A 14,341-nucleotide genomic window follows, 5' to 3' on the forward strand; every position below is an offset into this window, starting at 1 on the left:
AGATTTCTCATTCCCACATTTACCCAGTATTGCTCTTGTTCTCATTATAAATGACATTAAAATTAGAAATTAGTGGCTCCTAGGTTTGGGTTTTACTCATATTCTCAGGAGACATTCTTCACTGGAATGAAAGTCTATGGGACAGTGAGCATGTCTTCCTTGTCTGATGCCCTCTGAGCCTACCGGCACCTTCTTTCATTGACTGGAGAATGAATGAATGAAGATATGGCAGTGCTGAAGAAGATGAACTAGATGATGGCAGTGGGAGATGCTGGGGGGCAGGGAGAAGTGAGTGGTTGGGGAGGTGAAGAAGATGCAAGACAGTGAAAGGGGAAGTGAGAAGAAAAAAGAGAAGAGTAAAGGGATAGGTAAAAGAAGAGAGCAAAAGGTCTTGAGAGGAATTGCCATCTGGGTATTTCGTTTTCATCAACTACTTCCAATTTCCAATTCCTTCCTTGAGTAAAATAGAATATCAAAGGTATGGTGATAATGGTGGCATGTAAGAGAGAATTCAAGGGTGGATTTTGTGGGAGAGTTCTGAATCAGGAACCTTACTATGCACTTGACTTGATGTAATATTCTTTATATATTTATAAATTAATATGTATAATATTGAATCCATGATGCCTACTATCTCTCATTCAGAAAACGGCCCCAAGGCCTTATGTGGTATTTGTAGCTCACAAAGAAAATGAGGTTTGAAGTCAGTACAGTTTGAACCCTCACAGGGATAAGTGAGACCCATTATTACCCAATATCTCCCAATCTAAAGTGTCTCTTCTACTCTTACTCATCTGTCACTGGAGGAGAGGAGGAAAGAAGGATGAGAATGATGCCTTTCTACTTAAGTTCTGAAGCAGAAACCAAACTTGACACCCAAGGAAGAGAGATAGTCATAACTCAGAAGTACTCCACCCAAACTAATGATGCAAATGATGTTTTCTGCAATACCAAAGAGGCAGCTGTGTTTACCTACTGTCCTAAACAGAACTGAGCTGTTGTCTTTACAGGCAGGGAATCTGTTGTCTTGACTGAGTCCAGGGTCCCATGCTAAATTAAGACAGCCTAAAGATGGACAGCATGCTTGCCAGCCTGTCTAAGAGGGATGGAGATGACCTCATCTTCATTCCAAGAAACCAAGGCAGGCAAGATACCCATATTCTTTCTATTGTCTTTTTCCAGGAGATTCTTGTTCATATTAGGATCCTCACTGGAATTTTTTGCATTGAGGAGGAATATGACTCTCCACAAAGAGTTGATACCTATCTCTCCATGAGAATATGGGAAGCCGAAGGAGATAACCCCAGGTGTCCTCTGCCTGCTGGGCCCTCATCTCCACCCCTGCTTCTCTCCCACCCTAATGTCTCCTATTTCATCTTCTTAATGATCACGTTCGAGGATGTGTTCTTTATTCTTCCCCACCACATTTTTTTAGAGCCTTATTTTATTTTCATGGATGTTCGCCCTTTCTTTTGTGTCCCCTGCCACAGATGCCACTTTCTATTTACTTATTTAATGCCATTTTCCCTATAAAGACTCTCATTGGAAGGGGGCAGTCTTGATGCAGACACCACACAACCCCCATCCCCTAGTATAGTACAGGGCAGATAGAAGGAACTCTTTAATTAGAAATGAAAACAAAGGTCTTGGCATTGCACTAATGATTGTGGTGATGTGATAATGATTGTCATTAATACATTTGTAGCTAGAGTTTTCCTGCCTGGCCCAGGGTCAGGACAAATCTCTCTCACCCTCCAGTCCCACGGCCACTCAGACCCAACCAAGTAAACACACAAAGACTTATATTGCTTACAAACTGTATGGCCGTGGCAGGCTTCTTGCTATCTAATTGTTTTATCTTAAATTAACCCATGTCTATTAGTCTATAAGTTGCCACATGGCTTGTAACCTTCTGGTACCTTACATCTTGCTTGTCATGGCAGCGTCTGGCAGCGTCTCTTTGACTCAGCCTTCCACTTCCCAGAATTCTCATCTCTGCTTGTCCTGCCTATACTTCCTGCCTGGCTACTGGCCAATCAGTGTTTTATTTATTAACCAATCGGAGCAACACTTAACATTTAACATACAGAACACCCCACAGCTCTTGCGGGAGAAGGAGAGAAGAGAATTCTGGGAAGTGGAAGGCTGAGGCAGAGAGATGCTGCCAGCCACCACTATGACAAGTGAGATGTAAGGTACCGGTAAGCCACAAGCCATGTGGCAACTTACAGACTAATAGAAATGGGGTAATTTAAGATATAAGAACAGTTAGCAAGAAGTCTGCCATGGCCATATGGTTTGTAAGCAATATAAGTCCCTGTGTGTTAACTTGGTTGGGTCTGAGCGGCTGTGAGACTGGCGGGTGAGAGAGATTTGTCCTGACCGTGGGCCAGGCAAGACCAGGAAAACTCTAGCTACATACATTATTGGATTTAGACAACTGTCCAATAAAAACCCCAAAGTCCTCTGACCTACAAATATGCAACATGGATGACTCTTGAGTAAGTTTCATAAGGCATAAACACTGTTGCTATTTCTGAGATGAGATCAAAGGAATGTTTCTGCATCTTGACCTTTATCGTTTGCCTGTCATTCTTCAGGACAGAGCTAGAGCATGCTTTCATTCTCTGTCAGAGCTGTCAATACAGCACTTACACATCATTCTCTGTCAGAGCTGTCAATACAGCACTTACACATTTTGTTGCATGACCTTTAGGATTCCTTTCAGTGCAAACAAAATCCAGAAAATGCTAGCAATTTCTTAGGGGTTTTATATAGTGATACTGTAGTCTCACTCCTAATGTCTAGAAATACTCTGTGCAAGCCCGTGTACCTCAAAGATGTTGGCAGTGTCTTACGTCCTTTGGCTCTGGGAAGTGATTCTGCTATGTCCATGGGTAGCATATTCAACTAATTATCCTTTTATTCATTCTGTAAAACTTACCAACTATTATGAATATTGTCATCTATAGACAAAACAAAGTAAGATTAAAGTAAGTGAATACAATATACATTATAATGCTGGCTAAAAAGTATACCACAGAAAACCAAAACAGGAAAAAGATAAAGAAGAGGCAGAGTTATAATTTTAAACAATCATCATAGAAGAGTTATTAAGTAGGTGACATTTATATAATTCTCTAAGAGAATGAGCATTAATCCCATCTCAGGAAGTTTGTCTCAGGCATAGGCATTAAAAGTGCGTATAAATTGTGTGCTTGAGGACGAGCAAAGGCTAAAAAAGCAGGATCAGAAGGCATGAGGAGAGGTCGTAGGAGATGCAGATTGATCACTTTTAGGGCCATTTCAAAGACTGTGCCTTAGACACCATTTGAGATGAGTGGTCCACAGAGAAGTAACATAAGAAGCTAGACCACAACTCTGTTGAGAATAAGCTGTAAGGTGAGAGTTGAAATGAAGAGGCCATATAATGAGCTATTTCTGTAATTGAGCCATTTCTGTAAGGCCATGGTAGACTGTAAAGTAGAAGCTGTGGAGAGTTGGTAAGAATCATAAGAACACACAAAGACACTGTTTCTCTTGAGGTATTTTGGTTCCTCCTATAACTAGCACTTTTGCTTCCTCATCTGACTTTTCTAGGGAAAGCACTTCTTCTTGTATGTGAATGCCTATGACATCAATAAAAGACATTTAACTCTCATTTCCAAGAAGAACATGTGTTGCTGGAAGAAACCTCCAGTTACTCACAAAATATAAATAATTTTTTAACATGGCAAGCATTTGTGCAATAGTGGTTGTCTCAATTCTCTACTAAGGGTTATGTGTCTTATATGGTCAGAAGGGGGAAACACTCTCCAAAGGTCAGCCAGCCAAAGCTTTCCTTCTCTGAGTTCGAAATGTCACTTTCATTTTTACTTCTTTGTATATGTCAGAGGAAGAGGAAAAATACTGTCATTTATTTTATGTTTTTCAGCCCTTTGTTCTTTTTTATTAGAGATTAATGGCCCTCAAAATATCATGTTCTCTCTTAACAACAATACAAGTCCAAATTTTTAAAAAAATTATGTAACAAATTCTTTATAAGATCACTCATCTGTTACTGATAAATTCTCAATAATTGCATCCTTATTTAATTTATAAGTCACAGATGTGACTTTTAGAGTTCCATTACACATACTACTAATTTTTAAAAGGTGTTTACACATTCTAAATCTGAATTTAACCAATGTAGGCTTACTTCCAAATCCTTGTATCCTGCATATTAATCATCACTTGCAAGTAATTGTAACTCTCACAGGGAAAAAAGATATTAAAAAAAAAAAGAAATTTTCTAAGTCACAGTTGACTAGGATCAACGTAGTGCTGTTTCTTCTGATAATTCTTGGGGTGGGAAGCAGAGACCTAAAAAGACATTATTCAAGGGATCTGAAAACTTCAATTTCCAATATAGATCACATTTTAATCACCCCAAATAGTTTATCACTAAAAAAATGCTAACCTGAAACCTTCTTAAGTAACACACTCCTTCCCCCATAAGTAATTATCTTCAATGATCTGCTTCACTCCAGGAACCAGATTGCCACGACACAGTCATATGCAAAGGAGACCACTCCTTTTCACAATGGAGAACCTGTCTATTTCTGCTTTTAAGTAAAATTTAGAAATTTGCCAAAATGCCTTTTAGCGGCCACAGCAGGGAAACAGCAGTATCTTATAAAATCTTTTACTGAATTTTTCCCCCCAGGCAAAACAGAAGGCATTCATTCTGTGAGAGATATAGCCAAGCACCACCAGCTTTGTGGCTTCCTAGAGAGTAGAACCTCAGTTTGGCGTTTCATTAAAAGTTTAACTATTTTGTTTAGCATACCGATGCAGTACAACAACAGAATCTTGCTTCTTTCTCTTCATTTACTATCATGCTGTCATTTCTTCAGCATTTAATATGTACCAGGAGTTGGGGCAATTATATTATTCATATTACATCAGGTCACTTTTAAAGGTAATCTTAGATGGCAAATGCTGTTTTTCCTGTTTTAAAGATGAGGAAGTTAAGGACCTCAAAGTTCCCCAAGCGAGGGAGCACTGGACAGATATTACCATGAGGACAAGTGGCAGAGGCTGGACTTGACTCTAGACCTTTACATCCCAAACATGCCACCTCAGCTGCTCTCTCAGAGCTTCCTAAAGATGTTGCAATGATGATGCGGGCAGGCACTGTCTGAGGAAGCATAGACATCTCTTCTGTTGTTGCAATATGAGGCCCTAAAACCTGCAGAGGTGCAAACTCATGTTCACAAAAGCTTCATTAGTTTCAAAGAGAAGACTTATCTATGTCTTTGTTTTCAGAGCATTCACCACATTTTATTAACAATTCCAATAAATCCAGTAACTATTCCATTTGGAAGTTCCACAATAGCACTGTCTTTTTTCCATAATTGTGGCAACATTTTATTTCTGTTCTCTGTACTAAAGAAGCCATTAACTGGGCCATCATGTCACACACTTTTAATTTCAACACTTGGGAGGCAGAGGCCGAGGCAGGTGGATCTCTGAGTTCAAGGCCAGTCTGGTGTATAGAGTGATTTCCAGGATAGCCAGAGCCACACAGAGAGACTTTTTCTTGAAAACCCAAAATGAATCAACCAAACAAATGAAACTAAGGAAGCAATGTGATTAATGTGGTAGTCACTGAGCATAGTAAACATGGGTAGAGTGACTGAGAAGTTGAATTTTTAAACACATTTTAAACATTTATTCTCTCTTTCTCTCTCTCTCTCTCTCTCTCTCTCTCTCTCTCTCTCTGTGTGTGTGTGTGTGTGTGTGTGTGTGTGTGTGTGTGTGTGTGTGTGTAGATGAGAGGACAACTTGCAGGGGTCTGTGCTCTCCTATCATGTGGGATATGGGGATTGAAGTCAGGTATTAAGGCTTTGTGGCAAGCACCTTTACCTCTTGAGCCATCTAGGAGGTCAAATATTTGAATTTTTTTTTTTTTTTTTTTTTTTTTTTGGTTTTTCAAGACAGGGTTTCTCTGTGTAGTTTTGCGCCTTTCCTGGGACTCACTTGGTAGTCCAGGCTGGCCTCGAACTCACAGAGATCCGCCTGACTCTGCCTCCAGAGTGCTGGGATTAAAGGCGTGCACCACCACCGCCCGGCAATATTTGAACTTTTAATAGTCTTTAATTTAACTGTAATTTACACTTAAGCATCCACATGTCCCAGGAGAATACAGAACTAAAATATCCAATGTGTGCTCATGGCAGTGTGTGGTGTAATAGGAACAGCACAGAGGAAGGAGAAAGATAATTCTTGGAGAGTGAAGATGACTTTCTAAATACTGGAAAACATGAATATTTCCAGATGTTTCTTGGTAGAAAATATGGAGAGGAAAAAGCAAAGTAAAAATTATTCATGTAGGAACTTCCAGAGAATATATGGTCCAATTACAGATGAGAAATCTTCCTAACAATCTACTATAACCTGTCATTGCTGTTAGGATTTATGCTTACAAGGCGTGACAGTAGGCAAGACACTTTAACTAGATTTGATAAATGAAAGGTCATTGGGATTTTCCAAATTAAAGCAAACCGATTATCTTTTTGGTGACAAATGCATCTCCTCTTCAGGCAATGGGAAGGATTATGGGAAAGACTACAAACTCATCTTTCACCTGCAAAGAAAACCCAGGCTAGAACTCCACATCAAAGAGGTGGATGAATTTGGGAACTATAGCTGCCCTCATTATAAAGGCACCATTGTGGTCTATAAAGTACCCAGAGAGAAGATTGTCCCCAACTTGGATCAATCCCTTCATGAAAATCTTTACCAGGTGCCAGTTTGCAAATTACCGTTGAAATTGCCAAAGGTAAGTCCCGCCCCTTCCTGTGTAACAACTTCTGTCGCGTCTTTGTAATTCCCTATGACAATCGGTTCTGCAAGCAAATGGATATAGAAGGCTAAAATAAACATAATCCCAAATTTGATAAAGAAGGGTTAGGTAGGGCCAACTCTAGAGTAACAGAATGTGCATTGGGTGTCTGCTGTTGCTGATGTTAGTTTTTTCTAACTCGAGAAATGGAAGTAGATTGGTTTCTCACAGCATGTTCTTAATGACCATGGCAACAGTGCATTCATCTTCTATAACTACATCTGAGGAACTGCGACACCATTTGTGAAAACACTGAGTGCATTGCAGAGTGTATTTGAAGGACAGATCAATCTGAACATGGGACTAACATCAAAAAAACTTTACTAAGCATTAACTATCCCAGCATATTTACTTTACAAGTTATTTGTATCTAATAGCCTGCCACAAACCAGAAAGTCAGATTAAATTATTTCCCAAAAGGTCAAACACACTAAAGCATATAAATATTTTATTATTGTATAAGTAATTACTTTTCTATGAATGAGTATAACTACCTTGTATTTTTAATGGAAAATAATGCTAGAAAATCATGTTATCACTGTCTTGCAAAAAGATATTTCTTACTTTTAAAGAAAGCCTTTTTCTGTTTTTACCTTTTGTGTTTTGAATCTCAGAACATGTTTTCCATATACAGGTTTTGGACATTTTTTTAGGTGTCATGTAGCTCAGACCACACATAAACTCACTATGCAGCTGAGGATGACCTTGAACTCCAAATCTCCTTGCTTAAATTCTGAGTGCTAGGATTACAGGTGTGAACCATCACAGCCAGTCTTTGTACAGCCCTCAATTAACAAATATTAACTGTACCTCTGAAAGAGATTGCTCTCCTACGTGTTCTCATAAATACAGAGTTATAGAAATAAAATGCAGTCAGAATTTGTGTTGTCAATAATGGTAGCTACTGTCCACCATGGCTATCCTCAAACATGTGACACATGGCTAATCTCAAAGGAGACATCCTGTGCCAGATAGATCCAGTAAGGAAATATAAATGAATCATAATTTGTTTATGATGATGAAATGGCACTTTTGTAATATTTTGGTTTGATTGGGTTGAATAACATGTTCCATAAGTCATTTTTGTTTTTCCTTAAGTAACTGCTGCATTGAAATACACATCTCAAATTCTATTTCTGTGGAATAGTACTTTTGTAAATAAATGAAACCTAAGAGAGTATGTAAAACATGTATATAAAACTTCATTGTAAGGTTATAACTGATTAGATAATGGTATAAATAATGCATTAATAGTTGTTCAGAAGTTGAAAATAGCATCTCTGGAAGCTGAAAACAGTAGACCTTTTGTGGTGATTACATCATTTTTTTTTTCTAAACTGTTTTTGTTCTTGGGAATTTAACCACTAGACACGAAGGGAAAACTGGCTTACAGCAAGAAAATGGAATGCATTTGATTGGGATGATAGAAATATCTTAGCAGAAATTCACATTTCAATTAAAGCCATTACCCTAATTTCTAAAATACAAAAATCCCTTTAAGTGCTTTTGCATGCACCATGTCATTAAATCCTCACAGAATCTTTGGGTGCAATGCCATTGTTCTTGCGTTACCAGAAGTGGAGACGGAGCAGGTCCAGTCATGTTGTCTGGGATCCTAGAGTTAAGAGCAGAGGAAGAATTCCAACTCAGGAAATCTGTTCCCCAGGTGTTCAGCAACCTCTGTGTTGTTGCCTCTTAGCAGAAAAAACTTCTATTCTTATCTCAGAAAGCAGGATAGAGTTGCAGGTTTCCAGATTCTCCCTAAAAGTTGTGGAACAAGTCGAAAACAGAAAGAGTGTAGACAATCTATTAGAAAAAGTTAGCAAATAGCATGTCATGGACTTCAGCCAAACCAAAGCAGCCGTAGTGCAGAGAAGCCTCATTACAAAGAGTAAGCACTGAGCCATATGAACCTTTTCCTTGGCGGTTTGAAGGAGGTACTGGGGTGCTGAGCAGGGAGGCACATGCTGTTAAATCACCGATGGCAGAAACTGCAGTATGTTCAGAACAGTATAGCCATCTAAATAAACACTCACTTCCATTTGTGCATCTTCAGCAATGTTGATGTTTCCATGTTTATTTAGAATTTCCTTCCAATAAAGAGTCTACATATTTTAAATTTTATTTCACTTTTTAAATACTTAAAATTATATATAGTATTTAAATTTATATATTTTATATTTGAATTATATAGATTAACACTTAAATTTATATATTTAATATTTAAATTATATAGATTAATACTTAAATTTATATATTTAATATTTAAATTATATAGATTAATACTTAAATTTATACATTTAATATTTAAATTATATAGATAATACTTAAATTTATGTGTTTGATATTTAAATTATATAAATTAACATTTAAATTTATGTATTTGATATTTGAATTATATAATATTAATATTTAAATTTATGTGTTTGATATTTGAATTATATAGATTGTATTTAAATTTATATATTTAATATTTAAATTATATATGAATTAATATTTAAATTATATATATACACTGTGTGTGTGTATGTGTGTATGTGTGTGTGTGTGTGTGTGTGTGTGTGTGTGTGTGGTATATGTCCATGTGTCTGTGAACATATATATGCCACGGTAGAGGTCTGGGAACAATTTGCAGAAATTGGTTCTTTCCTTTGCCCACTGAACAGTCTCTCCAGCTCCTACTGTGAGTCTAATAGACAGAGTAATTTCACATATTGTCTGGGATATAAGGGAGTAAAGAGCATGTGCTTAGCACATGTGAGGGTCTGGGTTCAGTCACCATCAGCAATAACCAAGGAATTTATTATGTAGAGCTTTTCAATATATACATACCATATAATGATCAAGTTGTCATCATTAGCATAGCCATCACCTCAGACTTTATTTTGGAGTGCCCAGAAAGGACGAATTTGAGTGTTCTCCTGCACTCGACTCTTTAACATCCAAGTCCCTGCCCACATGCTATTTACTGTCCTAATCCCCCATCCCCCATCTCCTAGTCATCTTTTAACCTATACCCTCTTTAGGTTTATTTAGACCTAGTCTGTCCTGGCCGGGTCCTGTCCTGAATGGTGAGAACACAGCGTGACTCAGACCAGGTACTAAATGTGTGTGACTACGCGTCAGAGCTTCCCATACAGCCCTCATTAACTTCCCTGAGGATCACAACTCCGGCCTGGATGGGACACTCAGACTTTCTCAGATTGGTATTTTAGAGCTTCATTGTACGAGCCCTTGCCTGTCAGACTGAGGAGCTGTTCTGCATGAACACATAAAGATTTGGAGTGCAGAATACCCATGAGGGCTGCTCTCCGGGCTGCTTAATTGAGCGTGTTTCTTCCGAAGAGCTGTGTTGTATTCTGCAGCTGTGGCCTGATCAGAGAGAGACAAAGCCAAGCTCCATAGGACTTTCTAGTAGAAAGAGTCAGGAAGAGAGAGCTTATGTACAGAAAAGGGAGCTTCAATTCAAACATGTGGCATCAATTGAACTTTCAGTTATCTGTATTTCCTCTGTATGATTCTTGAAATAATTAGCCAAGGTAGCTAATTTAGGAGTGTACATAGATTTTCCCTGTGAAAGTTTGTAAGTGATCACCATAAATGTGTCACGAGCTCTTTTCCTGCTCTGGTTCTGACACACACTTCTCACCCAGTTGCCTGCTCCTGTTGGCCACCTCTTAACCTCTGCCTCAGTGTGACCTCTCCCAGGAAGCTGTGGGTGTTCCTGATATGTGGAGCTACAAGATTCTGTACTTCATCGGTTGTTGTAGTTGCCACATTTCATTATAATGCCCTGCTTATTGTTTCTCTACATACAAACACTTTTCACCCTTACTGTCTTTATTGCCTTCATGGGGATCTTTTAGACATTTTATTAAGTCACTACCAAGCCCTCAGAGATTCCAATACAGATACATTGTATATCTATCTGCTTATGTATGTTATATGTGCAAATATATGTCTGTTTTAAATAGAAGTGTAAATTCTTTTTTAATTCTGTTTTATATATATAAACCACTTATTTTTATTTTCATACTCCCCATTATTCCATGCTACCCCCTTCCTTTTCCTCCAATTGCTGTCTTCTTTTTTCCACTTAGTCCCCTAGTGGCTATACCATTAGAGAAAATGATACATGCTCCTCTAGCAGCTGTTAACAGTCATTAGCTCTTCAGGAAGGGACTAGGCCTCATGAGCATCTCCTGTATCCCTGGCGGGAATCTGGAGAGCCCAATCTCGTGAAGGTTTCCATAGCTACTGCTTATGCTTGCAAGAGCAATGTCAGATCTGGGTGGCAGCAATACATGATACTCTTCCCCATCCTCTGTCTCTTAAATTCTTTTTGACCTTTCTTCTGCAATATGCTCTAGGCCTTCAGGTTTCTGTGTGTGTGTGTGTGTGTGTGTGTGTGTGTGTGTGTGTGTGTGCGCAAGCGTGCAAGTGTGCAAATGTCTTGTTTAAGACTGAGCATTGTCACTTATTCTCAGCATTTTGAACAAATATGAGTCTCTGCATTAATTGCCAACCTCTTCAAAAATCCATATATGTGCTCCATGCTGAATGTAGAACTGGTTGTGAGTATAAATATAATTATTTACTAGGAGACAAGAAAGAACCACTGGGAGGGAAGCACTAAGGCAGGGGAATAATAAATATAAAATAAATAATAAGTAGCAAAGTATGTGCTGCTCCAGCATGAAAAACTTAAATATGATTGGGGAAATGGTGGGGTTTGGAGGGCTACCAAAAGGTAAAAACACATGTCAATGTGTGTAAAGCCCTGTGACTTTGCTTTATATAATTGAAAAATAAGTTTAAAAAAAAGTTTGGAATGGAGATACCTTTTCCTTTATGGATGGCTAATTCTGTTCTAGGAAGCCACAGGCTTTTAAGCAAATTCCGAATCAGATGTGGAATTTCTCCCTATGAGTTGTTGGCCAGGAAGGACTCAGAGGCTCCAAAACAATACAGCCTGTGGTCATTGCTCTTGGTTTCCCACCAGGACATTGTGATAAAACCTTATCCTGAAGATACTACATACTTTGGTTATAGGACACAGAAATCAAGATGGAACTGAGCTGGGGTCTCTCTCTCTCTCTCTCTCTCTCTCTCTCTCTCTCTCTCTCTCTCTCTCTCTCTCTCTCTTAGCATTCATAGTACTGGAAGATGCTCTTCAAGTTGCTAGAAAAGTAAACTCATCAATGGCTTCACTCAGCTATAGACTATGTTTGCTATAATACTGACCTGCCAGGCAAGATGCCTACTGGTTCAATAGTGCCACTGCCCCTACTATTTTGGAGAAAATCAACCAGCTGCTCTGTAATTGGATGTGAAGCCCACTCTACAGGAAGGAACACAGACCTGGTACTATAAAGCTGATCAAAAGCACAGGGCTAGAACAGACACCATCCAACTGTACTAATGTTTCCCAAAATAAGCATGTTGTGAAACTGCCTTCTGAATATTTCTGAATTTCCCTCCCACCCTTCCTCCCTCCCTCCCTCCCTCCTTTCCTCCTTCCCTCTTATCCCCTCATCTTTCCTTCTCTCTTTCTTGCCTCCCTCTCTTCTTTTGGTCACATTCAGGAGAAGAGATCTCTCTTTGAGGGATTTGTTTCTCTAGCTGGTCAGGCATGATTGACAGTACAGACTTACAGGTTTTTCTGCTAACTCTGCCATGCATCTGATAGATCACACAAGTTCAGAGAATGTTTATGAATGACTAGATCAATGAGGTCATTTCTACTAGTCTTAAAATTGTCCAACCTTGAAAGTTATCATCTTGAAACTACATCATCGCTTTAAATATAAAATGTCTTAAATATCTGCTGCTTTTCGTAGGCTAATTGACTATCAATATGCCATCTGTACTTTCCTTTCCTCCCAGATGGGTTTGTACAGGGCTTTCCAGATTCACACTCTTGGCCATAACTTTTATACAAAGCCTCTACAAATAAGTTCCCCGGGGCTGAGAAAATATCTGTGGCTGAGGAAGCTTTTCTCCTCTTTTATAACTAATGTAAACCTAAACAGGAATTGAAACCATGACCTTTGTTTTGTGAGAACAGACTACTTCCTCAAAATTTGGAATAAAAAAAAAAAACTCCAACTCAGCCAAGCAGCATTAACATGCGTTACTTTTCAGTAAATAGAAGTACCCACAGAAGGCAAACAGAAAATACTTTTAACAGAATAAATGCTGTGGCTTAATTTCCTCAAATAGCAGAAGCTATAATGTTAAACACCACTTAGAACAAGCAGGTTGAATACCTTTTCCCCTTTTAAAAGATACTAACATTTAACAGCCACCACAAACAGCTCCACCCTAGTACCTTGGAAAGGTCTAAAGAGCTAAGTGATTGCTACAGAGTAAATACAATTTGAAGGTATTTTATACCTGTAAGTTCAAGACTTCAAGAATATTTGAAAAACAAGCATCTCAAAGACCTGGTGTATCAACAGATGGTCATGATGTGTTGTGTGTGTATATAGTCACACATATTTGCACACAAGTAATCACAAGGTATAATGTTAATGTCCTGTGAGGCTCCTCGGAAAGTGAAGATCCTTTGTAAATTCTGTTTACTTCCTGCTTTTAAGAGTACCTTACATCCTTCAACTTCCACATTTTGCTCATTCATATATTAATTCATTCAAAAACCATGTTTTGTACGCCAAGGACCTAACATACAATAGTGCTCCTGTATAGATAGTATAATATTCACTTTTCTTGTCACTGTGACCACATACATGATGGGAAGCAAGTCAAGAAGATTTGTTCTGGTTCCCAGTTGGAGGGGAGGGTCCCCTGTGACAGGAAGACATGGTGACAGGAGTGCCTCACAGGTGCAGCACTGGGGGTGGGGGTTGTCTCACATTGACGTGCTTCGGGAGTCATAGAGAAACAAATGCTGGGGTTCGACTTCCTTTCTCCTTTTTACCTTTTCATTCGGTCTGCTCCCCCTATCGCAGGGGATTTTGCAGCCCACATTCAGAGTGAGTCTCCCCTTCTGGGTCTACCTTCAATGTACACACTCTCCCAGACACCAGAGGCATGTCTCCCAGGCAATCCCAGATTCCCCTAAGATGGCAATGAAAGCACAACGACCACATTCTAAACCTTCCCTAGCCTCTCTGTGGTCCACTTTTGTTTTGAGGACAGAGGTATCTTTAAAAACATCATTCAGATCACATGTCTGCTTCAAACCCTGCGATGACTCTGGTTTCCCTCCGAGCAAGGGCTCCACTCATGTGCACGAAATATATACAAAATATATACAAAGATTCCAGTGGATGCTGAAAATTATTGAAACCTAAAAGAATATATATATGTATATATATATGACAAAGTTTAGTTATAAATTACACAGAGTAAGATATTAATAAGCACAACTAATAATAAAATGGAACAATTGATAATTTACTATAACATAAATTCCTTAAGATTTATGGATTT

At 38.6% G+C, this 14,341-nt stretch overlaps 1 protein-coding gene across 2 annotated transcripts in view; it reads left to right on the top strand.

The window, feature by feature from the left end:
• Dthd1 (death domain containing 1) overlaps nucleotides 1-14,341 on the top strand; it is a 79,758-nt gene that overhangs the window by 24,562 nt on the left and 40,855 nt on the right. For both annotated transcript variants that reach the window (XM_042286009.1, XM_076546322.1), the window contains one exon: nucleotides 6,585-6,823. In XM_042286009.1, coding sequence (XP_042141943.1) covers nucleotides 6,585-6,823 — 239 coding nt within the window. The remainder of the gene's footprint in view (nucleotides 1-6,584; nucleotides 6,824-14,341) is intronic.

Source organism: Peromyscus maniculatus, chromosome 10 (assembly GCF_049852395.1).
Source record: "Peromyscus maniculatus bairdii isolate BWxNUB_F1_BW_parent chromosome 10, HU_Pman_BW_mat_3.1, whole genome shotgun sequence".
NCBI classification, from domain to species: Eukaryota; Metazoa; Chordata; class Mammalia; order Rodentia; family Cricetidae; genus Peromyscus; species Peromyscus maniculatus.